Consider the following 26,824-nt stretch of genomic DNA (forward strand, 5'->3'; position numbering starts at 1 on the left):
AACATACCAAATGGACCTATTAAAGGGTTGTCCCATGAGGGACATGTATAGCATATCCACAGGATAAGTCATAAATGGCTGATCTCACGAGTCTCACCTCTGGAACTTAGGCTTACATCTAGAATGAACTTCCCTAGACCCCGTTCCACAGCTGTTCCTGAACCCTACTGACAGCCAAATCCAGTCTTTGGTGTGGTTAGGGGAATGGTCAAGCTCACTAAGCTATGATGTTTCTGTAAATGCCATAGAAGTTAACTGGAGTTATGGGAAGAGTTTACAACAGCTACACTCTGCATCTCTCAAGTTACAGAAACTGCAAAGTTCACTGGAATTGGAATGAGAGTGATGCGACAGATGCGGGAAGGGGTCTGGGGGTTCATTCCAGAGATAGGTGAGGGTCCCACCACCTATCAGATTTATGGCATATCTTGAGGATATTACATAAATGTCTATCATGGGAAAAACTCTTTAAAGGGATTCTACCATTAAATACTTTTTTTTTCTAGTTGACTCGTCACAATAGCCTTAAAAAAGACTATTCTTCTCCTACCGTTAGATGTCTTCTTCGCCCCGCCGTTCAGTTAAAAATCAGTTTTTTGTCGGTATGCAAATGAGTTCTCTCGCAGCACTCGGGGAGGGCCCTAGTGCTCAAACAGCTCAAAGGGCATGCCCAATGCTACGAGAAAGCTCTCTCCAACACCACCTCCATCTTTGTCAGTAACCTCTTCATCTTCTTCTTCCGGCGCTGGGGTCACACTTGTATGCCTGTGCAGTCGGCTCTGCCATCGGGCTGCAGGCAGAGCCCAGTGCACATGCCGATAGCCATTTTTTTTGTGGCCACTTATGTGAGCATGCGCAGTACGCTCTGTACTCCATAGAACTACAGGAGCGTACTGCGCATGCTCGCGTAAGTGGCTACAAAAAAAAAATGCATGTACACTTGGCTGTGCCTGCGGCCCGATGGCAGAGCCGACTGCGCAGGCATACAAGTGTGACCCCAGCGCCGGAAGATGAAGAGGCTGTTGCTGAAGATGGAGGCGGCACTGGAGAGTTCTCCAGTGGGCCCCAGCGCTGCGAGAGAACTCATTTGCATACCGATGAGAAACTAATTTTTAACCGAACGGCAGGATGAAGAAGATATCTAAAGGTAGGAGAAGAATAGCCTTTCTTAAGGCTATTCTGACATGTCAACTAGAAAAAAAAAGTTTTAAATGGTAGAACCCCTTTAAGGATCTGCTGACACTAGAGATGAGCGAGCACTGTTCGGATCAGCCAATCCGAACAGCACGCTCGCATAGAAATGAATGGACGTAGCCGGCACGCGGGGGGTTAAGTGGCCGGCCGCCGTCAAAGCGGAAGTACCAGGTGCATCCATTCATTTCTATGGAGTGTGCTGTTCGGATCGGCTGATCCGAACAGTACTCGCTCATCTCTAGCTGACACCACTTCATTTTTTACCACACAGGGACAGGAGGTCATGGTGCCCCTATTTTATAGCAGATGCAGTGAACACTCTCTTGTACAGTCATGGCTGTAACTGTTGCAATTACACATGTTTTGTTATACACATTTTTATTTTCTTTGTGTGTATTGGAACAGCACAAAAAAATGAAAAAAAAAACCCAAAAACTAAAAATTATACAATTTTACGTAAAACACCAAAAATGAGCCCGGAAAAATTACTAGCACCCTCAACTTAATATTTAGTTGCCTACTCTTTGGAAAAAATAACTGAAATCAATCACTTCCTATAACCATTAACAAGCTGCTTACACCTCTCAGAATTTTGGGTCACTCTTCTTTTGCAAACTGCTCCAGGTCTCTCATATTTGAAGGCTGCCTTCTCTTCTCCCAACAAAAAAGATCTCTCCACAGGTGTTCAATGGCATTTAGAGCCAAACTCATTGACCTCTTCAGAACTCTCTAGCACTTTATTTCCATCCATTTGGGGTCATAAACCTGCTGGAAGACACATAATCTAGAATGCAAACCCAGTTTTCTGACACAGGGCCCTACATTGAGACGCAATATCCTTTGGTAATCTTCAGATTTCATGATATCTTGCATAGAGTCAAGGCACCCAGTGCCAGAACCAGCAAAATAACCTACAAACATCTTTGAACCTCCATTATATTTGACTGTGGGTACTGTTTTCTTTTATTTGTATCCTCATTCTGTTTTCAATAAATAGTAGAATAGTGTACTTTACTAAAAAGCTCTATTTTAGGCTCATCTGTCCAGCCTCAGCCCATTGGTGTGGCATTAGGCCAGTAGACTTGTGCTGTATCTCGGCAGTTTTTGAGCCAGCCAGCTATTATGTTTTATCTTGGATAAAGGTGCAGAACTGCTCCCTTTTAGGGTGAGTTCACACTGAGTATACGCCAGCTTATTCTGAACGTAAAACACGTTCAGAATCAGCGGCGTATAAAGCAGTTCCCATTCATTTCAATGGGAGCCAGCATATGAGCGCTCCCCATTGAAATGAATGGGCTGCTTTTTTCACTAAGAGCAGTCCCATTGAAGTTTACCCATTTATACATGTGAAGAATTCGAGTATAGGGTTGTTGTTCTGTTCTTTTTATCATTTGGTTTATTTAAAGGTTATATTTTAGATATTTTTTTGGGCTTCTTATACTGTTGCCTTTTTACACCACTTATTCCACTTTTAAAATCTGGGTGAGAAAGTGAATATGGATACCTGTCTGTATCCTAGATTAATCTTAAAGGGATTCTACCATTAAAGCAACTTTTTTTCTAATTACCACATCGCAATAGCCTTAAGAAAGGCTATTCGTCTCCTACCTTTAGATGTGGTCTCCGTCACGCCGTTCCTTAGAAATACCGGTACTTACCGGTATGCTAATGAGGTCTCGGCAGCAATGGGGGCGTCCTTCTTCTTCATCTGCCTCCTCCCCTTGTCTGTCGTCTTCTTTCTTCGTCATGTCTGACGCCTGCGCAGTCGGTTCTGAGACCCTGTTAGAGCCGACTGCGCATGCTCAGTAAGGTCCATACAGCCCTCTGACGCCTGGATGAGTGCACTTGCGCGTCGGAGGGCTGTACAGACCTTACTGAGCATGTGCAGTCGGCTCTAACAGGGTCTTGCTGTCAGAGCTGACTGCGCAGGCGTCAGACATGACGAAGAAAGAAGACGACAGACAAGGGGAGGAGGCAGATGAAGAAGGACGCCTCCATTGCTGCAGAGACCTCATTAACATACCGGTAAGTACCGGTATTTCTAAGGAACGGCGTGACGGAGACCACATCTAAAGGTAGGAGATGAATAGCCTTGCTTAAGGCTATTCCGACGTGGTGATTAGAAAAAAAGTTGCTTTAATGGTAGAAATTGTCAAACTCTCATGCTAGTAGAAAATAGAGTAATGTCTCAGGAGATAAATGATAGACTTAAATAAGCACCAAATTTATCAAACATTAGGAGGAGATTGGAGGAGATTGTAGTAACCAGACATCAGCATAACTGACTTTAAAAATTCCCCTAATAATAAATCTTTCCCTATGTCCTTGTATTGGATTTGAAACTCCAACCTCACCATATATTCTAACCTGCAGAGAAAGCTAAGAATTGTTTGGTGTGAACAGAAGACATTCACTTTCAAGTTGTATATTCAACACATTGGGATTTCCTAATCCTTGATATATAACTCTATCCCACAAGTAATTTAACTAGGAAAGGATTATATACCTAAATAAAAAAAAAAATATTACCACATCATTGCCTTTCTCTCACAGTAGCACCATTGATGCTTTAGTAAACAACCATACTGTTTTTCCAATAAATGCTTTGCATTTTTCTGATTTATTTGGCCATCAATGTGGTAATTTAGGCTCATAGCCAGGTTCCTCATTCGTGGTTCTAATGGACAATCTTACTAATAGCTTGGGCTAAATCAAACAATTACAGGAGAAAAAAATAAAAAATAAAAACAAATTTAATTTAAAAAATCACAAGTATCATATAAATAAAACATACAATAAAAACACTGCAACAGGACTTGTTAAAAATTTAGAATTCAATCTTGTGGTTAAAGGTATAATATTTGCAACAACTTTTTGAGAGTCCATTATTGAGTCCATTGTGTCTCTGACATGATATAGTTTGACCTCTGCTTTTTTTCTATTCTACTCCGTTGTAGCATTGTATGTACCGCTATGCCTGAATTAATATTGGGCCTTTTGTATAAAAATGTCTGTATTCTCCATAGCAACTTATCAGATTTTTAAACATATTCTGGAAGAGTAACGCTGGCATCTGATTGGTTGCTCTGGGCCAAGCTGACAATTTTTTAGATTTGCTTTTATGCATAAGGCCCACGGTATTGTTAGTCACTATGACAACATTCTCTTTCCTTAGTTATCTCACCCATGGAAAGGATCCTATTTTTGATATTCCTGAACACCTGCTTGGCACACGTGTCTGACTGTTTATCTAAGCAGAATTGTTATGTAATTTAGAAGCATCATTTTGTGTATTTGTTTCTATGTCAGTTTCCAAATTGACATAAATATTTCAATAGAATCTGAAAGTGAATAAATTGGATACATCGGAAAAAATGTATTAATACTGTCACGCTGTGCATTTGACGCGCCAGATTCCCATCTCTGTGCAGAAAGCTCCGGTTTTGTCAGAAAGGCACATACTTTGGGGCCAATGGCTTATGCAAAATACTGAATTATGGTTGAAATTGCACCAAAAAATTACATTTATGATATATTTAATATACATTACAGACTTTCTGCACCTTAATGCACCAATTTGAAAAGTTGTTGTATTAATGGTATGCGCCACAATTGCGTCTTAAAATGCTGGCACCATAACCCAACCAGGAGGAAGCACAGGGCAGAGAAATGTGTCTACCATACATGTCCAGATGTACTGAATCTATGAAACAGTGTGAGCCACTTTTGATAAATTTGGCACTTTTTATGAATACCTGGTCTAGTTTCAAGCTAGCTAAATTAAAGTCATTTTCTGGGACTTATATATTCACAACCTATACTCATGTAAGTCATCTATATATGATCTGCTGGTTGAAGAGTCCAATCTCAGATGTAGCAGTGTTGAGCGCACAGCTCTGCTACACCTGAGATGTAGCAGAGCTGAGTGTGTGCCGAGCTCTACTACTGTCAGGATATGCAGTCGCCGCGGTCTCCTTGCTGCGCGGCATCTCCCTGGGAGACGTGTTAGGAGTTCTATTGGGTGTGCTTAGGTCATTAAGGGTTAATCTTTTCCTTGCCTTCAGTCTCCATGTCATTAGCCATCAGGTGTGTTTTTCTGCTGCTATTTAATCCCCACCCAGGCATGGATCCTTGCCAGCCATTCACTTTGTGTTTTCTGGTCCCCCTGCTCAGTCTGATTCCCTGTCTGTTTGTATTCCATATGTTTCTTGGTTTTTAGACCCGGCTTGTATTTTTGACTATCCCTTCTCTTTTGATTTGGTACCTTTTATTATATCTCCTGGCTTGACCTCTTGCTCGTGTGACCTCGCCTTCTCTTCTGTGTCTTGCTGGGACTTGTGGTCCTCCCTGGTTCCATGCTGTTTAGTCTTTTGTTTTGCATTGCATTTACACTGTGCTTTCTGTTTAGGTGTGACCCCGTGACTCCAGTCCCTAGGACTTTCAGGGCCTCCTCTCCCCTTATCCTAGCCGCTGGATAGAAGGTTAGGAGCCGTGGCAGGCGCACTTCAATTAGGAAGTGCATTGGTCTGCCTCATCTCAGATACTACAGCATAGTTATAGCCGCAGGGCCTGCGACCCCTTTTGTCATTAGTTGCACAGTGTTGCTTTCCCAGCTGTATCACTTTGCACTGCCTGACCCTGACTCCAATCCTTACAACTACATCCAGAGATGTAGCAGAGCTGAGTGTGCGCTGAGCTCTGCTACACCAGAGATGCATCTCTGGTGTAGCAGAGCTCAGCGCATGGCCAGCTCTGCTACATCTGTGGTATAGCAGAGCTCAGGGCACACTCAGCTCTGCTACATCTCAGGTGTAACAGAGCTGAGAGCTCAACACTGCTACATCTGAGATCGGACTGTGGACCGATCTTAGACTCCGCCTCCTCCGGCACTCAGCTCTGCTACATCTCTTGTGTAGCAGAGCTCAGCGCACACTCAGCTTTGCTACATCTCTGGATGTAGCAGAGCTCAGCGCACACTCAGCTCTGCTACATCTCTGGTGTAGCAGAGCTGTGCGCTCAACACTGCTACATCTGAGATCGGACCAGAATGGAGACTGCTGTGGACCGATCTTAGACTCTGCCTCCTCCGGCAGAACCAGCGTTGATTGGCTGAATGCTGTACTCTATATGGCATTCGGCCAATCAACACTGGTCAATGTATTCCTATGGGAAAAATCAGCTCCCACATATCGCAAGCTGAGAGGGATCCCGACGAGAGAGTGGCATAATACAGGTACTTGGGAATGTTAGATGCCCCTAGGCATGCTTCCCCTGCTGTCCCAGTTGCATTCCAGGGTGTTGGCATCATTTTCTGGGGTGTCATATTGGACTTAGTGACTCTCCTGAGTCGAAGTGTGGCTTCCCCTGAAACGAAGCATTTTTCCCCATATTCGAATAGTCGAATATTGAGGGGCTATTCGAAACGAATATCGAATCTCAAATATTTCACTGTTCACTCATCTCTACTTTGTAGTGATGCCATTTTAGGGGTTAGGGGTGTTCAGCAACTTCTTATCTCAAATAGCCTCAATCATTTTCTGATTTTTAATAGCTTGCAGTAAGTTTTGTTACCGCCTGAATCTGAGTTAGGGCTCGTTCACATCTGCGCCCGGTCTCCGTTCATGCAGGTTTCCGTTTCCTTCACAAATCTGAGCAGAAGACAGAAACCTGCAGGACTCTTTCATACCCATTCATTTGAATGGGTTTGAAAGCGGTCCGGCCGCGAAACAGTTTTTTTTAAATTGGACACAGAGTCTGACATGCAGTACTCTGTGTCCGATTTAAAAAAAACTGTTTCGTGGCAGAGAGCATAAAACGCTCACCGGTGCTCACGGCGGGACCTGGTCTGACAGCTTTCCGTCTTCAGCATGCAGAAGACAGAAAGCTGAGAACAGACTACAGGTGCTAGTGTGAACCTAGAGTTAGAAGAATTAATAAGAGAGTAGGAAAGTGATTTGTATCAATTACTCTTGGTCTATATTATTACAATATCCTTTATAGCTGCCATGTCTCAAGATTACATCACTATTGGAATGTTACACTTACCGAGTCCTAGGCATGATACACGAAGTCCGGATTTCCCAAGATTTCTAAGAAAAATAAGAAACAACATTGTTGTCAGTTATAAAGAGTACCGTAATGTGTTATTCTAGGAAAAATCTATTCAATGGGTTTTCTGGAAGTTAAATATTGATGGCCTATCCTTACTATAGATCTGATACCCAAGGGTCCATTCACACAATGTAACGTGGCGATGATTCTGTCACGTAAACTGGTGTCAGAATCCCATTGACTTCATTGGGTTCCATTTAGCACACGTAACACATTGAAATCAATGGGAGGCTTTTTAACCCATTGATTTCAATGTGAAGTCAATGGGATTCTCTTTTGCAGTGCTGACTCTGACATGAGTTTACATGTCAAAATGAATGCCGCGTTATATCGTGTGAACGGACGCTAAGACTTCCAGCACTTACTCGAGAGCCACTGCCACTTCACAAGTCAGTGACATCATCTTTATTCATCTTATTCATCGCCTGGTCTATTTGTAGCTCAGTCCCATCCAAGACAGCTACAATATCAAACGCAGCACCTATGCAAGGCATGTTGCTATGCTTGGTGTTTAGCAAAGAGGCCATAGTGCTAATCCAAGCACTGCAGTCTCTTCAAACAACTGATTTATGGTGGTTCCAGGTCACCTAAAGATAGGTCATCAATATTACAAACCCCATAAAATTAGCAGAAAATCCAATTTTAGGCTAAGGCCCCATGTAGTGGGCTAAAGCAAAAAGGACTGTGGGAAAAAATGTGGCGGAATCGCATTGTGTTTTTTTTCCTACTGTTCTTTATACAGAAAGTCCTCAGTGGACTTTCTGCTTCAATTATACCTATAGGGAAACTGCCAGCATTTCCGTAGGTATAATTGACATACATGATTTCCAAAAACACACATTTTTCTGCAATGTGTGGATGGGATTCATTAGAATCCCTACAATCCCATCCACGTTCCATGGACTGTATAACGTTGACGTTTTTTCCCCAGCTTTACATGTGTTTTGAGAAATAACCATACAGTTCCATACAGTTAGCATGTGTCCCATGGAGAGCTCACATTTTTCGAACACTATACAGTTTTCTTAGTAAAAGAGAATCAAAAAAGACCACGCCATCTATTCTCCAATAAAAGGGAAATCTTGGTATACAAACAATAAACCAGGTTCTAAAAAAGTTCATTGGTATTGCTTATTTATAGAAAAATCGGAAATAGTAAAAGAAGTTAGTATTAGTAGATGGTACCATTATTTTCAATGCATATATGCTTTCCATTGTATTGTTCTTTCAAAGGAACAACAAAAATGAAAAGCAACACTGGATGATCATAACATGGCAGACACCAACAGTGCTGATGGACTCCTTGAGTGCACTTGGTATTTGTTATGGTGTCCATCAATTTATCTGACAAAATTGTGTAGCGTGCTGTGCTATTTTATCTGCAGTTTTCGACAGAATCTGCAGCAGAAGCTCCTAATGGATGTAAATGTGGACATAACCAATGCTGATTCCTTTTCACTTTGTCGAAACATAAACCAGCTAAATTGCTTGTTAGGGTGGACCAGGGCCTCCGCTGTGCCAGGCGGAGGCTCTCTGTCCGCTCTGTGTCCAGTGCCGGAATGGCGCTTCCGGTCCCTCATGGAGGAGGGCCAGAACCTCCGCTTGACTCTGTAGGGGTTCCGGTCTCCCTCTAGTGACGGGACTCGTGTTTCTGGGGTCAGAGGGTCAGTAGTGGGCCGAAGGCTATTTAGGCCTAAGTCTGGCCCTGGCCCGCCGCTGGTCATTAATTTATTACAGGAATCACCTCCACTGCGTTGTACCTGCCTCCTGTCTTAGTTCTCTTGATTGCCTCCCTGCATGTGTATGACCCTGGCTTGCTTTACAGACAACCTCTTCCTGATCTCCTGACTTGGCATTTAGCTGACCTCATGTGCATGACCTTTGGCTTTTCCTGATCTCTCTTCTAACTCCTGTTTTGGCTACTCTGCAAACCTCCTGTGTATGACCTGGTACTCCTGACTATGCTTCTGCCTCTCTCTCCTGCTATTATGTGAACTCCTGTGAACCGACTTGGCTTGATTGACTACGTTTTGGCTTCCCCGTAAAACCTGCCTTGACCTCTGGATTACCAACTAACCTGTATGTCTTTCCGCACTGACCTGCTCTCCCGAACTTCATCCACTGAGGTTAGTGTCTGTTTTTTTCTGGGTCCTCTTAACTTGGGGTTCACTGGGTGTGTGGTGCTCTCTGGGTGGTAGCGGTTCCAGGTCCTGGATTTTACCAAGTCCAAATCCACCATCAGGAGCTCTGGCAAAGAACTCTGGGACCTGGTTCCACTCCAGTTAGGAGAGTATTGTACAATCAGGACTGTTTTTACCTCGGTGCCTGGGGATTCTAGTTACCCAAGACTAAGGCTGTATTCACACAGAGTAACGCCAGGCGTTTTTTGTGTGTTTTTTGCACATAGTGCCGCGTTAACGCTGCGTAGCGCCGCGTTAACGCCGCGTATACGCCGCCTTAACGCCGGTCAACGCCACCGCAAAATAGCTATGTGCAAAAAGCACACAAAAAACGCCTGGCGTTACTCTGTGTGAATACAGCCTTACTGTGATTATTATTGCATTAGGTTCCTAACATTGCTGTACTGAGACATTTCATTGGAGTTTCTCTAGCATAATAAAAAATTAATACCCATGTTTATTTTTCTATATTGGATACAAAACATACTAAAATATTTGCATCCCTTAGAACAGAATAGCTCCTCTTTGGCACATTTCCACTGCATACTTTGTGCTTGTCTGGTATATATTGTGAATTAGTGATTGTTTCCCTGACAGAAATAACAATTGCATAATATGGAGCCTCTTGTCTTCCATTGTAGCTGATATTGTATATATTATTACGTTACAAACCATCCTGACATCTACAGAACATCTGTCTTGTTCTAACTTACTCTTGTGAGATGCATAATAATATGTTTTAGAAAGTATTTTGAGAAAAGTCAGACTGCAGATTAAAAAAAGTAATAAAATGACATCTACCCACCAACAGCGAAAATGATTTGGAACGTTTACCTAAAATACCTGAAAAGATACATTGTTCCATTTCTTTTGTCCAGATTGAACACTGTTCCTTGGTTCCTCCATATATGTCTGGAAAAATCCTACTATCTTTTGTCATGCCAGGAATCTGATCTGTATGCTATTACTACGAAGGTTTATGAGGGTGATAAGGAACGGAAAAAAGACCATGTACTTGCAGTGCAAAGTAGCTCCATAAAGTATACTGCAAAATTATTTTACTAAGAAAACTCTAGAAATTGTATTAGAGGGGATAATGGGGGGGGGGGGGGAGCTATAATGTGAAGTGGTAGATAAAACAATGACATTATCGGTGGGGATTGAAAGTGACATGTTAGGGCATCAGTGCTGGTGACTACATACAGTAATAGGGGTAATGATCTCCTAGTGGTGCAATGTCAGACACATTGCCTGAATGTCGCCTTTGAGACCTCAGATTAGGTGGTGAAATTATGGGGCATAACATTACAGTAGAGCACTGATAGTACAGCAATGACCCTACAATCTGAGGATCAGAAGCTTTTAGACTGCTGCGGTAACTATACTGAAGATTTGGGGTAGCTCATAACAAAGGCACGATGCCTCCATAGATGGAAATGAAGACATAGGTTTGAAATGGGAGAAATAGAGTAAAAAATCACCACTGCTTTGAATACCAATGTTAGTGTGGACAGCAAAGACACGGAAAAGATATTGTTGGATTCATTGACTAACTACTCCAGTTTTATCCAAACTCTACTTGACTGAAGGTCTTTATTCTCATGGTTCAATATGTGTTACACACCATGTACAGGTGCAAATAAACATCTTCAGTCAAGTGCAGGCTGGAATTTTTTTTCTTTTTGACTATCTTGATGTAATCAGCTATGATAGGACCATGTAGGAAAAATGAGCATATACTTGTGCCACAAAGTTCATAAGATGTAATGGATAGTCGCAAGTGTGGTATTGTTGGAATGGGGACGCTTACTGACTTGTCTCCTTTAATGGAACAGAAAAGGTGATGATGTTACTAGTTTGGGCATAGAAACAGGTCACATCATACCTTTCCTTTGGGTGCTAGAAGCTATCCTTGCCATATAGTCTAAGTGGATTCACCAGTTGTTTTGTGTCCCTGTGACATGTCATAGTGGGCAATGATACCATGCGTCTCCATGTTACTGACACAGATAATTACTTTTGATGACATAATTGTAGAGGATATTGTCAGGGACATGCTTATCTAACTAAAAGTTTACTATGTTCTAAATAGCAATCTGCCAGATAATAAACACAAGTTACGCACACCCACACCAGTACCATATAAGCCCATTTACGTATACCTCTTATTATATGCAAATGTACTTGTTTTGTAACCCCTCTTATGTGATTAAGAAATACAAAGCAAATGACAAGCATTAGAGATGAGCGAACAGTGTTCTATCGAACTCATGTTCGATCGGATATTAGGCTGTTCGGCATGTTCGAATCGAATCGAACACCGCGTGGTAAAGTGCGCCATTACTCGATTCCCCTCCCACCTTCCCTGGCGCCTTTTTTGCTCCAATAACAGCGCTGGGTAGGTGGGACAGGAACTACGACACCGGTGACGTTGAAAAAAGTAGGTAAAACCCATTGGCTGCCGAAAACATGTGACCTCTAATTTAAAAGAACAGCGACGCCCAGCTTCGCGTCATTCTGAGCTTGCAATTCACCGAGGACGGAGGTTTCCGTCCAGCTAGCTAGGGCTTAGATTCTGGGTAGGCAGGGACAGGCTAGGATAGGAAGGAGAAGACAACCAACAGCTCTTGTAAGAGCTAAATTCCAGGGAGAAGCTTGTCAGTGTAACGTGGCACTGACGGGCTCAATCGCCGCAACCCAGCTTTCCCAGGATCCTGAATGGAATACACTGTCAGTGTATTCCCGTATACCCGATATATACCCCGATACCCGTTCCAACGGTGTGCCCCCCCACCTTCACCCCAGAAATACCCTGCAAGTCCCCTAGCAATAGAATTGGGGCTATATACACCCACAATTTTTACTACTGGTATACAGTGCCATTGTCTGACTGGGAATTCAAAGAATATATTGGGAATACAAATACCCTCATTTCTTGCTACTGCCATATAGTGCCAGTTTCTGACTGGTAATTCAAAGAATATATTGGGGTTACGTGCACCCACAATTTTTACTACTGGTATACAGTGCCATTGTCTGACTGGGAATTCAAAGAATATATTGGGAATACAAATACCCTCATTTCTTGCTACTGCCATATAGTGCCAGTGTCTGACTGGGAATTCAAAGAATATATTGGGGTTACGTGCACCCACAATTTTTACTACTGGTATACAGTGCCATTGTCTGACTGGGAATTCAAAGAGTATATTGGGAATACAAATACCCTCATTTCTTGCTACTGCCATATAGTGCCAGTTTCTGACTGGGAATTCAAAGAATATATTGGGGTTACGTGCACCCACAATTTTTACTACTGGTATACAGTGCCATTGTCTGACTGGGAATTCAAAGAATATATTGGGGTTATAAATACCCTCATTTCTTGCTACTGCCATATAGTGCCAGTTTCTGACTGGTAATTCAAAGAATATATTGGGGTTACGTGCACCCACAATTTTTACTACTGGTATACAGTGCCATTGTCTGACTGGGAATTCAAAGAGTATATTGGGAATACAAATACCCTCATTTCTTGCTACTGCCATATAGTGCCAGTTTCTGACTGGGAATTCAAAGAATATATTGGGGTTACGTGCACCCACAATTTTTACTACTGGTATACAGTGCCATTGTCTGACTGGGAATTCAAAGAATATATTGGGGTTATAAATACCCTCATTTCTTGCTACTGCCATATAGTGCCAGTTTCTGACTGGGAATTCAAAGAATATATTGGGGTTACGTGCACCCACAATTTTTACTACTGGTATACAGTGCCATTGTCTGACTGGGAATTCAAAGAGTATATTGGGAATACAAATACCCTCATTTCTTGCTACTGCCATATAGTGCCAGTTTCTGACTGGGAATTCAAAGAATATATTGGGGTTACGTGCACCCACAATTTTTACTACTGGTATACAGTGCCATTGTCTGACTGGGAATTCAAAGAATATATTGGGGTTATAAATACCCTCATTTCTTGCTACTGCCATATAGTGCCAGTTTCTGACTGGTAATTCAAAGAATATATTGGGGTTACGTGCACCCACAATTTTTACTACTGGAATACAGTGCCATTGTCTGACTGGGAATTCAAAGAATATATTGGGGTTATAAATACCCTCATTTCTTGCTACTGCCATATAGTGCCAGTTTCTGACTGGTAATTCAAAGAATATATTGGGGTTACGTGCACCCACAATTTTTACTACTGGTATACAGTGCCATTGTCTGACTGGGAATTCAAAGAATATATTGGGGTTATAAATACCCTCATTTCTTGCTACTGCCATATAGTGCCAGTTTCTGACTGGGAATTCAAAGAATATATTGGGGTTACGTGCACCCACAATTTTTACTACTGGTATACAGTGCCATTGTCTGACTGGGAATTCAAAGAGTATATTGGGAATACAAATACCCTCATTTCTTGCTACTGCCATATAGTGCCAGTTTCTGACTGGGAATTCAAAGAATATATTGGGGTTACGTGCACCCACAATTTTTACTACTGGTATACAGTGCCATTGTCTGACTGGGAATTCAAAGAATATATTGGGGTTATAAATACCCTCATTTCTTGCTACTGCCATATAGTGCCAGTTTCTGACTGGGAATTCAAAGAATATATTGGGGTTACGTGCACCCACAATTTTTACTACTGGTATACAGTGCCATTGTCTGACTGGGAATTCAAAGAGTATATTGGGAATACAAATACCCTCATTTCTTGCTACTGCCATATAGTGCCAGTTTCTGACTGGGAATTCAAAGAATATATTGGGGTTACGTGCACCCACAATTTTTACTACTGGTATACAGTGCCATTGTCTGACTGGGAATTCAAAGAATATATTGGGGTTATAAATACCCTCATTTCTTGCTACTGCCATATAGTGCCAGTTTCTGACTGGGAATTCAAAGAATATATTGGGGTTACGTGCACCCACAATTTTTACTACTGGTATACAGTGCCATTGTCTGACTGGGAATTCAAAGAGTATATTGGGAATACAAATACCCTCATTTCTTGCTACTGCCATATAGTGCCAGTTTCTGACTGGGAATTCAAAGAATATATTGGGGTTACGTGCACCCACAATTTTTACTACTGGTATACAGTGCCATTGTCTGACTGGGAATTCAAAGAATATATTGGGGTTATAAATACCCTCATTTCTTGCTACTGCCATATAGTGCCAGTTTCTGACTGGGAATTCAAAGAATATATTGGGGTTACGTGCACCCACAATTTTTACTACTGGTATACAGTGCCATTGTCTGACTGGGAATTCAAAGAGTATATTGGGAATACAAATACCCTCATTTCTTGCTACTGCCATATAGTGCCAGTTTCTGACTGGGAATTCAAAGAATATATTGGGGTTACGTGCACCCACAATTTTTACTACTGGTATACAGTGCCATTGTCTGACTGGGAATTCAAAGAATATATTGGGGTTATAAATACCCTCATTTCTTGCTACTGCCATATAGTGCCAGTTTCTGACTGGGAATTCAAAGAATATATTGGGGTTACGTGCACCCACAATTTTTACTACTGGTATACAGTGCCATTGTCTGACTGGGAATTCAAAGAGTATATTGGGAATACAAATACCCTCATTTCTTGCTACTGCCATATAGTGCCAGTTTCTGACTGGGAATTCAAAGAATATATTGGGGTTACGTGCACCCACAATTTTTACTACTGGTATACAGTGCCATTGTCTGACTGGGAATTCAAAGAATATATTGGGGTTATAAATACCCTCATTTCTTGCTACTGCCATATAGTGCCAGTTTCTGACTGGGAATTCAAAGAATATATTGGGGTTACGTGCACCCACAATTTTTACTACTGGTATACAGTGCCATTGTCTGACTGGGAATTCAAAGAGTATATTGGGAATACAAATACCCTCATTTCTTGCTACTGCCATATAGTGCCAGTTTCTGACTGGTAATTCAAAGAATATATTGGGGTTACGTGCACCCACAATTTTTACTACTGGTATACAGTGCCAATTTCTAACTAGGAATTCAAAATGCGCAAGGCTCCCGGAAAGGGACGTGGACGAGGCCGTGGGCGAGGTCGGGGGAATGGTTCTGGGGAGCAAGGTAGCAGTGAAGCCACAGGGCGTCCCGTGCCTACTCCTGTGGGGCAGCAAGCATTGCGCCACTCCACAGTGCCAGGGTTGCTTGCCACATTAACTAAACTGCAGGGTACAAACCTTAGTAGGCCCGAGAACCAGGAACAGGTCTTGCAATGGCTGTCAGAGAACGCTTACAGCACATTGTCCAGCAGCCAGTCAGACTCTGCCTCCTCTCCTCCTATTACCCAACAGTCTTGTCTTCCTTCCTCCCAAAATTCCGAAGCTTTACAGAACAATAACCCAAACTGTCCCTGCTCCCCAGAGCTGTTCTCCGCTCCTTTCATTGTCCCTCAACCTGCCTCTCCACGTCACGATTCCACGAACCTAACAGAGGAGCATCTGTATCCAGATGCTCAAACACTAGAGTCTCCTCCATCTCCGTTCGATTTGGTGGTGGATGACCAGCAACCCACCCTCATCGACGATGATGTGACGCAGTTGCCGTCAGGGCATCCAGTTGACCGGCGCATTGTGCGGGAGGAGGAGATGAGACAGGAGTTGGAAGAGGAAGTGGTGGATGATGAGGACACTGACCCGACCTGGACAGGGGGGATGTCAAGCGGGGAAAGTAGTGTGGATGTTGAGGCAGGTGCAGCACCAAAAAGGGTAGCTAGAGGCAGAGGCAGAGGTCAGCAGCTTAGGCGAAGCCAGGCCACACCCGGAATCTCCCAAGATGTTCCAGTTCGTACCCAGCCCCGAAAAACTCCCACCTCGAGGGCACGTTTCTCGAAGGTGTGGAGTTTTTTCAAGGAATGCGCCGAGGACAGATATAGTGTTGTCTGCACAATTTGCCTCTCGAAATTGATTAGGGGCTCTGAGAAGAGCAACCTGTCCACCACTTCAATGCGCCGTCATTTGGAATCCAAGCACTGGAATCAGTGGCAGGCAGCAACGGCAGGACAAAGGCCGCCTGCCGTTCACGCCACTGCCACTGCCTCTGCCTCTGCCTCTGCCACTGCCACTGCTGACTGTGCTGGCGATGCACTCCAGAGGACGAGCCAGGACACCACTTCATCTGCCTCCGCCACTTTGTTGACTTCTACCTCATCCTCCCCTGGTCCTGTCTTATCTCCTTCTCCTGCACCATCAAAGGCACCATCAGGCGTTTCTTTACAACAACCCACCATCTCTCAGACATTGGAGCGGCGGCAGAAATACACTGCTAACCACCCACACGCGCAAGCCTTGAACGCCAACATCGCTAAACTGCTGGCCCAGGAGATGTTGGCGTTCCGGCTTGTTGAAACTCCCGCCTTCCTGGACCTGATGGCAACTGCGGCACCTCGCTATGCCGTCCCTAGCCGTCACTACTTCTCCCGGTGTGCCGTCCCCGCCTTGCACCAGCACGTGTCACTCAACATCAGGCGGGCCCTTAGTTCCGCGCTTTGCACAAAGGTCCACTTGACCACCGACGCGTGGACAAGTGCATGCGGACAGGGACGCTACATGTCACTGACGGCACACTGGGTGAATGTAGTTGAGGCTGGGACTGCTTCCCAAACTGGCCCGGTGTACCTCGTCTCCCCGCCTAACATTCCTGGCAGGGACACGAGAAGAACACCCCCCTCCTCCTCCTCCTCTACCGCCTCCTCCTCCGCCACCGCCTCCTCCTCCGCCACCGCCTCCTCCTCCGCTGTTAGATTGACCCCAGCTACGAGTTGGAAACGTTGCAGCACTGGCGTTGGTAGACGTCAGCAGGCTGTGCTGAAGCTGATCAGCTTGGGGGACAGACAGCACACTGCCTCCGAGGTGAGGGATGCCCTCCTCGATGAGACGGCAATATGGTTTGAGCCGCTGCACCTGGGCCCAGGCATGGTCGTTTGTGATAACGGCCGGAACCTGGTAGCAGCTCTGGAGCTTGCCGGACTCCAACATGTTCCATGCCTGGCCCACGTCTTCAACCTAGTGGTGCAACGTTTCCTAAAGAGTTACCCCAATGTTCCAGAGCTACTGGTGAAAGTGCGGCGCATGTGCGCCCACTTTCGCAAGTCGACAGTAGCCGCTGCTAGCTTAAAATCTCTCCAGCAACGCCTGCATGTGCCACAACACCGGCTTTTGTGCGACGTCCCCACACGCTGGAACTCAACGTTTCAGATGTTGAATAGAGTGGTTGAGCAGCAGAGACCTTTGATGGAATACCAGCTACAAAACCCTAGGGTGCCACAAAGTCAGCTGCCTCAGTTTCACATCCATGAGTGGCCATGGATGAGAGACCTTTGTGACATCCTACGGGTCTTTGAGGAGTCCACAAGGAGGGTGAGCTCTGAGGATGCGATGGTGAGCCTTACAATCCCGCTCTTGTGTGTTCTGAGAGAATCCCTGATTGACATCAGGGATAACTCAGATCACACAGAGGAGTTAGGGATAGCATCCGATCCGTCACAGCTGGAGAGTAGGTCCACACATCTGTCCGCTTCACTGCGTTTAATGGAGGAGGAGGAGGAGGAGGAGGAAGAAGAGTTGTCCGATGATGTGATGGTGATACAGGAGGCTTCCGGGCAACTTCGAATCGTCCCATTGTTGCAGCGCGGATGGGTAGACATGGAGGATGAGGAGGAAATGGAGATTGAACTTTCCGGTGGGGCCAGAGGAGTCATGCCAACTAACACTGTGGCAGACATGGCTGAGTTCATGTTGGGGTGCTTTACAACCGACAAGCGTATTGTCAAAATCATGGAGGACAACCAGTACTGGATCTTTGCTATCCTTGACCCCCGGTATAAAAACAACATCTCGTCTTTTATTCCGGTAGAGGGGAGGGCCAATCGCATCAATGCTTGCCACAGGCAATTGGTGCAGAATATGATGGAGATGTTTCCAGCATGTGACGTTGGCGGCAGGGAGGGCAGTTCCTCCAGTAGGCAACCAAGTTCTCACCGGTCCACACAAACGAGGGGCACACTGTCTAAGGTCTGGGACACCTTGATGGCACCCCCTCGCCAAAGTGCCGCCACGGAGGGTCCTAGTGTCACCAGGCGTGAGAAGTATAGGCGCATGTTGCGGGAATACCTTTCCGACCACAGCCCTGTCCTCTCCGACCCCTCTGCGCCCTACACGTATTGGGTGTCGAAGTTGGACCTGTGGCTTGAACTTGCCCTATATGCCTTGGAGGTGCTGTCCTGTCCTGCCGCCAGCGTCCTATCTGAGAGGGTGTTCAGTGCAGCCGGTGGCATCATCACTGACAAGCGCACCCGTCTGTCAGCTGAGAGTGCCGACCGGCTCACTTTGATAAAAATGAACCACCACTGGGTAGAGCCGTCATTTTTGTGCCCACCTGTGTAAAGCACCCCAACATGAAACTCCATGTCTGTACTCAACCTCTCCAATTCCTCCGCATCCTCATACTCATCCACCATAAGCGTTGCACAATTCTGCTAATACTAGGCTCCCTCCACCCTGATTTCCCCCAACTCTGCTGGTTAGAGGCTCCCTCCACCCTGATTTCCACCAACTCTGCTGGTTAGAGGCTCCCTCCACCATGAATTTGCCCAAACTGGGCTGTTTAGAGGCTCCCTCCACCATGAATTGGTCCAAACTGGGGTTTTTAGAGGCTCCCTCCACCATGAATTGGTCCAAACTGGGCTGGTTAGAGGCTCCCTCCACCATGAATTTCCCAAAACTTGGCTGTTTAGAGGCTCCCTCCACCATGAATTTGCCCAAACTGGGCTGTTTAGAGGCTCCCTCCACCATGAATTGGTCCAAACTGGGCTGGTTAGAGGCTCCCTCCACCATGAATTTCCCAAAACTTGGCTGTTTAGAGGCTCCCTCCACCATTAATTGGTCCAAACTGGGCTGGTTAGAGGCTCCCTCCACCATGAATTTGCCCAAACTGGGGTGGTTAGAGGCTCCCTCCACCATTAATTGGTCCAAACTGGGCTGGTTAGAGGCTCCCTCCACCATGAATTTCCCAAAACTTGGCTGTTTAGAGGCTCCCTCCACCATTAATTGGTCCAAACTGGGCTGGTTAGAGGCTCCCTCCACCATGAATTTGCCCAAACTGGGCTGTTTAGAGGCTCCCTCCACCATGAATTTGCCCAAACTGGGCTGTTTAGAGGCTCCCTCCACCATGAATTGGTCCAAACTGGGCTGGTTAGAGGCTCCCTCCACCATGAATTTCCCAAAACTTGGCTGTTTAGAGGCTCCCTCCACCATTAATTGGTCCAAACTGGGCTGGTTAGAGGCTCCCTCCACCATGAATTTGCCCAAACTGGGGTGGTTAGAGGCTCCCTCCACCATTAATTGGTCCAAACTGGGCTGGTTAGAGGCTCCCTCCACAATTAATTGGTCCAAACTGGGCTAATTAGAGGCTCCCTCCACCATGAATTGGTCCAAACTGGGTTTTTTAGAGGCTCCCTCCACCATGAATTTCCCAAAACTTGGCTGTTTAGAGGCTCCCTCCACCATTAATTGGTCCAAACTGGGCTGGTTAGAGGCTCCCTCCACCATGAATTTGCCCAAACTGGGCTGTTTAGAGGCTCCCTCCACCATGAATTTGCCCAAACTGGGCTGTTTAGAGGCTCCCTCCACCATGAATTGGTCCAAACTGGGCTGGTTAGAGGCTCCCTCCACCATGAATTTCCCAAAACTTGGCTGTTTAGAGGCTCCCTCCACCATTAATTGGTCCAAACTGGGCTGGTTAGAGGCTCCCTCCACCATGAATTTGCCCAAACTGGGCTGTTTAGAGGCTCCCTCCACCATGAATTGGTCCAAACTGGGGTGGTTAGAGGCTCCCTCCACCATGAATTGGTCCAAACTGGGGTGGTTAGAGGCTCCCTCCACCATTAATTGGTCCAAACTGGGCTGGTTAGAGGCTCCCTCCACAATTAATTGGTCCAAACTGGGCTAATTAGAGGCTCCCTCCACCATGAATTGGTCCAAACTGGGTTTTTTAGAGGCTCCCTCCACCATTAATTGGTCCAAACTGGGCTGGTTAGAGGCTCCCTCCACAATTAATTGGTCCAAACTGGGCTAATTAGAGGCTCCCTCCACCATGAATTGGTCCAAACTGGGTTTTTTAGAGGCTCCCTCCACCATGAATTTGCCCAAACTGGGCTGTTTAGAGGCTCCCTCCACCATGAATTGGTCCAAACTGGGCTGGTTAGAGGCTCCCTCCACCATGAATTTCCCAAAACTTGGCTGTTTAGAGGCTCCCTCCACCATTAATTGGTCCAAACTGGGCTGGTTAGAGGCTCCCTCCACCATTAATTGGTCCAAACTGGGCTGGTTAGAGGCTCCCTCCACCATTAATTGGTCCAAACTGGGCTGGTTAGAGGCTCCCTCCACCATGAATTTCCCAAAACTTGGCTGTTTAGAGGCTCCCTCCACCATTAATTGGTCCAAACTGGGCTGGTTAGAGGCTCCCTCCACCATGAATTTGCCCAAACTGGGCTGTTTAGAGGCTCCCTCCACCATGAATTTGCCCAAACTGGGCTGTTTAGAGGCTCCCTCCACCATGAATTGGTCCAAACTGGGCTGGTTAGAGGCTCCCTCCACCATGAATTTCCCAAAACTTGGCTGTTTAGAGGCTCCCTCCACCATTAATTGGTCCAAACTGGGCTGGTTAGAGGCTCCCTCCACCATGAATTTGCCCAAACTGGGGTGGTTAGAGGCTCCCTCCACCATTAATTGGTCCAAACTGGGCTGGTTAGAGGCTCCCTCCACAATTAATTGGTCCAAACTGGGCTAATTAGAGGCTCCCTCCACCATGAATTGGTCCAAACTGGGTTTTTTAGAGGCTCCCTCCACCATGAATTTCCCAAAACTTGGCTGTTTAGAGGCTCCCTCCACCATGAATTGGTCCAAACTGGGCTGGTTAGAGGCTCCCTCCACCATGAATTTCCCAAAACTTGGCTGTTTAGAGGCTCCCTCCACCATTAATTGGTCCAAACTGGGCTGGTTAGAGGCTCCCTCCACCATGAATTTGCCCAAACTGGGCTGTTTAGAGGCTCCCTCCACCATGAATTGGTCCAAACTGGGCTGGTTAGAGGCTCCCTCCACCATGAATTTCCCAAAACTTGGCTGTTTAGAGGCTCCCTCCACCATTAATTGGTCCAAACTGGGCTGGTTAGAGGCTCCCTCCACCATGAATTGGTCCAAACTGGGGTGGTTAGAGGCTCCCTCCACCATTAATTGGTCCAAACTGGGCTGGTTAGAGGCTCCCTCCACAATTAATTGGTCCAAACTGGGCTAATTAGAGGCTCCCTCCACCATGAATTGGTCCAAACTGGGTTTTTTAGAGGCTCCCTCCACCATGAATTTGCCCAAACTGGGCTGTTTAGAGGCTCCCTCCACCATGAATTGGTCCAAACTGGGCTGGTTAGAGGCTCCCTCCACCATGAATTTCCCAAAACTTGGCTGTTTAGAGGCTCCCTCCACCATTAATTGGTCCAAACTGGGCTGGTTAGAGGCTCCCTCCACCATTAATTGGTCCAAACTGGGCTGGTTAGAGGCTCCCTCCACCATGAATTTGCCCAAACTGGGCTGGTTAGAGGCTCCCTCCACCATGAATTTCCCAAAACTTGGCTGTTTAGAGGCTCCCTCCACCATTAATTGGTCCAAACTGGGCTGGTTAGAGGCTCCCTCCACCATGAATTTGCCCAAACTGGGGTGGTTAGAGGCTCCCTCCACCATTAATTGGTCCAAACTGGGCTGGTTAGAGGCTCCCTCCACAATTAATTGGTCCAAACTGGGCTAATTAGAGGCTCCCTCCACCATGAATTGGTCCAAACTGGGTTTTTTAGAGGCTCCCTCCACCATGAATTTGCCCAAACTGGGCTGTTTAGAGGCTCCCTCCACCATGAATTGGTCCAAACTGGGCTGGTTAGAGGCTCCCTCCACCATGAATTTCCCAAAACTTGGCTGTTTAGAGGCTCCCTCCACCATTAATTGGTCCAAACTGGGCTGGTTAGAGGCTCCCTCCACCATTAATTGGTCCAAACTGGGCTGGTTAGAGGCTCCCTCCACCATTAATTGGTCCAAACTGGGCTGGTTAGAGGCTCCCTCCACCATGAATTTCCCAAAACTTGGCTGTTTAGAGGCTCCCTCCACCATTAATTGGTCCAAACTGGGCTGGTTAGAGGCTCCCTCCACCATGAATTTGCCCAAACTGGGCTGTTTAGAGGCTCCCTCCACCATGAATTTGCCCAAACTGGGCTGTTTAGAGGCTCCCTCCACCATGAATTGGTCCAAACTGGGCTGGTTAGAGGCTCCCTCCACCATGAATTTCCCAAAACTTGGCTGTTTAGAGGCTCCCTCCACCATTAATTGGTCCAAACTGGGCTGGTTAGAGGCTCCCTCCACCATGAATTTGCCCAAACTGGGGTGGTTAGAGGCTCCCTCCACCATTAATTGGTCCAAACTGGGCTGGTTAGAGGCTCCCTCCACAATTAATTGGTCCAAACTGGGCTAATTAGAGGCTCCCTCCACCATGAATTGGTCCAAACTGGGTTTTTTAGAGGCTCCCTCCACCATGAATTTGCCCAAACTGGGCTGTTTAGAGGCTCCCTCCACCATGAATTGGTCCAAACTGGGCTGGTTACAGGCTCCCTCCACCATGAATTGGTCCAAACTGGGCTGGTTAGAGGCTCCCTCCACCATGAATTTCCCAAAACTTGGCTCTTTAGAGGCTCCCTCCACCATTAATTGGTCCAAACTGGGCTGGTTAGAGGCTCCCTCCACCATGAATTGGTCCAAACTGGGGTTTTTAGAGGCTCCCTCCACCATGAATTGGTCCAAACTGGGGTTTTTAGAGTCTCCCTCCACCATGAATTGGTCCAAACTGGGGTTTTTAGAGTCTCCCTCCACCATGAATTGGTCCAAACTGGGGTTTTTAGAGGCTCCCTCCACCATGAATTTGCCCAAACTCTGCTGGTTAGAGGCTCAATCCACCCTGATTTTCAAAACAAATGTTGGTGCCAACCTCAACTTACTACAAGGGCCAAATTCACTGCTGGTGACAAGCTCTCCTCACTGCAAGTGCCAAATACACATGTTTCAAGGTGTTTTCCTACTGTCAGAGAGGTGGTATTGAGTGTGTAAAGTGTGTAGTTGTTAGGCTGTGATGTTGGGGTAATAGAGGGTCTTTGGTGTGTTAGATGCCCCCAGACATGCTTCCCCTGCTGTCCCAGTGTCATTCCAGAGGTGTTGGCATCATTTCCTGGGGTGTCATAGTGGACTTGGTGACCCTCCAGACACGGATTTGGGTTTCCCCCTTAACGAGTATCTGTTCCCCATAGACTATAATGGGGTTCGAAACCCGTTCGAACACACGAACATTGAGCGGCTGTTCGAATCGAATTTCGAACCTCGAACATTTTAGTGTTCGCTCATCTCTAACAAGCATCCATTTTTTATACACAGAAAATTATAACACAAGGGGCTAAAAAATGCTCTCTATAGAGAACTGCAATAAAGTGGTAGTAATAACTCGCTCCCAATACAATGGAAATATATTTGCATGTCATTTCAGTAAGACTTGTGAGTGCCGATCACAGCAAGAATAATTTTCAGTTCTATTAGGAAAGGGAACAGAATACTGAATACACTGAAATACTAGAGAGCACGGAAACCTATTGTGGGTTGTAAATTGTTACATTTTGTAGGAAAGAATAATTGGTCTTGACAGAGAGGTTATGTTAGATAAGTCAGAGAACCAGGGGTATTGACTGATGTATTTCCTATGAGATAATGAAGTAATAGAGGAGAACTGATATTAGATCTGTGTAGCTTGGAGCTACTGAAGAATCCCATCCTTTTTCTTTTCAAATTAATTTCTATTCCTATTCATATCTGCTCTGTACTGACAAAATAAAAGAAGATATGTTATAGGGCAATGACATATGAGTATTCCAGAGGCAAACTACTGGGAAGGATTCCAGTCTCCATCATCCTAGTCTGTGGCGGCACATTGCCCTTAGATTAGCATGCACTACCTTGAGGGTCCTGCCAGACATCCATGTTTATAGCTGCCGGTTTGAAAATGACAATGCTCAAAGCAAGGTGACTGGCTTGTAATTCTTAGGTCATTTGCTGTTAGCAGCATATGTTCAGCATGTTGTTCTAAAGCGTTAGCTACATCCCTTGTTTTTAAGTTAAGGGTTACCAGCTAAAGGTCTGTGGATATAGAGACAAAGCAGTAATCTTAAAATGTAACCTCTTCAGCACACTGCAGAAGACTGCATAAACAAAAACTATGAGTTATATTCCCCTTTAAATGGTATTCACGCAGAGGCATTACCCATAGGTCCTGGGCTTCAATACAAAGTTGATAACAGAGCCCATAAACTAGCAAATTCAAATAGTCCCAGCCTCCTCATATAGGACACAGACCTTTTGGATCACCTAAAGCTCCACGCCTGGGATGTCACCATATACCTACGTATCCCTTATAACTTTGCATGCAGACCATAACTTCTGGTTGCGAAGGCCTTAATACATTATTAGTAGTTTTACTCCACTGCAGACTTTATCTGTAATTGTCATTCTCTGTTGTACTCATGTCCAGAGGAAAAAGATTAGCTGCCATGATGTCTCAAATACACAGCACGAGATGAAATCCTGATCCCTTAATCTCTCCTACATGCCCTTAGAAGCAGCAGCAGCATGGAGTTCATCATACAGTAGTAATGAGCATGGTGGGTGTGAATACAGCGCTTGAGCAAGAGAGAACACTTACTAAAAGCAGCAGCACTGTCTATGTCTCAATTTCTCCAGTTTTTTTTTTTACCAGTAAGTTAAAAAAGTGAGTGAACAGTGTAGGAGGCAGAGGGGAAGAGGAGAGGTGACTGAGAAGTGGAGAAAGAAACATTTTTCTGTGATAATATATATAATATAAAAATATAATATATATAATTATATAATCAAATCAAAAAGCTTTATTGGCACGTCCGAATAGATATTTGGCATTGCCAAAGCTAGTAAAGTGGGTGTGTGTGTGTGTGTGTGGGGGGGGGAGTTGGACTTGGGTGGGTGAGTGGTGGGTATGGGGGGGGGGGGGTGGTTTGGGGTATAACAGTCCGTGGAGTCTCATCTTCCTCTTCGTTGGTGACAGCTGGACACGTATTGGGCAGCAATCTCCACAGTGGCCTCTTCTTCTCCCAGTAGGATGTAGAGTTTCCTCTTCTCGTCTGCAGATATGAAGTCTGGGATGTGGGCAGAGAGTCTTTGGTAGTAGACGGCCCTCACAGCTGAGTATTTGGTGCAGTGTAGCAGGAAGTGGGTCTCGTCTTCTAGGGCCCCCTGGTCACAGTGCTGGCACAGTCTGTTCTCCCGTGGCTTGTACGTCCGCCTGTATCGCCCCGTCTCTATCTCCAGGTTGTGGGCGCTCAGTCTGTACCGGCTCAGGGTCTGTCTGTGTTTGGGGTGGCGTATTCTCTCCAGGTAGGTGGCCATGGTGTAGTCCCTTTGTAGGGATTGGTACACGGTGAGTTTCTTGGAGTTATTTATTTCGTTTCTCCATTCTTCAATGTACCGCTCTCTGTTTGCCTCTTGGTCACCTTTATTTCGACCTTGGTTATCGTCTGTTGGTGTTTTTGGTTTGGTGGTTGTCTGTTTGGTTAGTGTGTCTGTTTTGCTCAGGTGGCTTAGCCAAGCTTGGTGGTGGTAGGAGTCAGGCTTGCTCCCCTGGATGTGTGCCTGGAAAGCTGCGCCCTCTTCTGTATGGTGAGCCATAGGGGGAGTCTGCCTAGCTCAGCCCTGCAGGCCATGTTGGTGGTGTTGCGATGGACATGGAGCAAGTATTTGCAGAACTCCAGGTGGAAGTTCTCTGTTGGGCTGGAATCCCACTTTGACTGGTCTGGGTAGGTGGCTGGGCCCCAAACCTCGCTGCCATAGAGAAGGATCGGGGAGATGACTGCGTCAAATATCTTCAGCCAGACCCTCACCGGTGGTTTGAGGTGGTACAGTTGTCTTCTGATGGCATAGAAGGTTCTGCAGGCTTTTGCTTTCAGGGTTTCTATTGCTGCTTTGAAGCTTCCTGATTGGCTGAGCTCCAGCCCCAGGTAGGTGTAGCTGTTGGTTTTCTCCAGTGTGGAGCCGTTCAGTGTGAATTGTGGGGTGGAGGCTTTATTGTGGCCCTTCTTCTGAAATACCATGACTTTGGTCTTCTTCTGGTTGATGGGTAGAGCCCATGTGGTGCTGAATTTTTCCAGCACTGACAGGCTTTCTTGGAGGTCTTTCTCG

The 26,824-nt window shown here is 45.6% G+C and overlaps 1 protein-coding gene across 3 annotated transcripts in view; it reads right to left on the reverse strand.

Moving 5' to 3' along the window:
• The window catches only part of KCNAB1 (potassium voltage-gated channel subfamily A regulatory beta subunit 1), a 266,191-nt gene that overhangs the window by 104,688 nt on the left and 134,679 nt on the right, over positions 1–26,824 (reverse strand). For all 3 annotated transcript variants that reach the window (XM_075268759.1, XM_075268760.1, XM_075268761.1), the window contains exon 2: positions 7,240–7,283. In XM_075268759.1, coding sequence (XP_075124860.1) covers positions 7,240–7,283 — 44 coding nt within the window. The remainder of the gene's footprint in view (positions 1–7,239; positions 7,284–26,824) is intronic.

This window comes from Leptodactylus fuscus, chromosome 3 (genome assembly GCF_031893055.1).
Source record: "Leptodactylus fuscus isolate aLepFus1 chromosome 3, aLepFus1.hap2, whole genome shotgun sequence".
NCBI classification, from domain to species: domain Eukaryota; kingdom Metazoa; phylum Chordata; class Amphibia; order Anura; family Leptodactylidae; genus Leptodactylus; species Leptodactylus fuscus.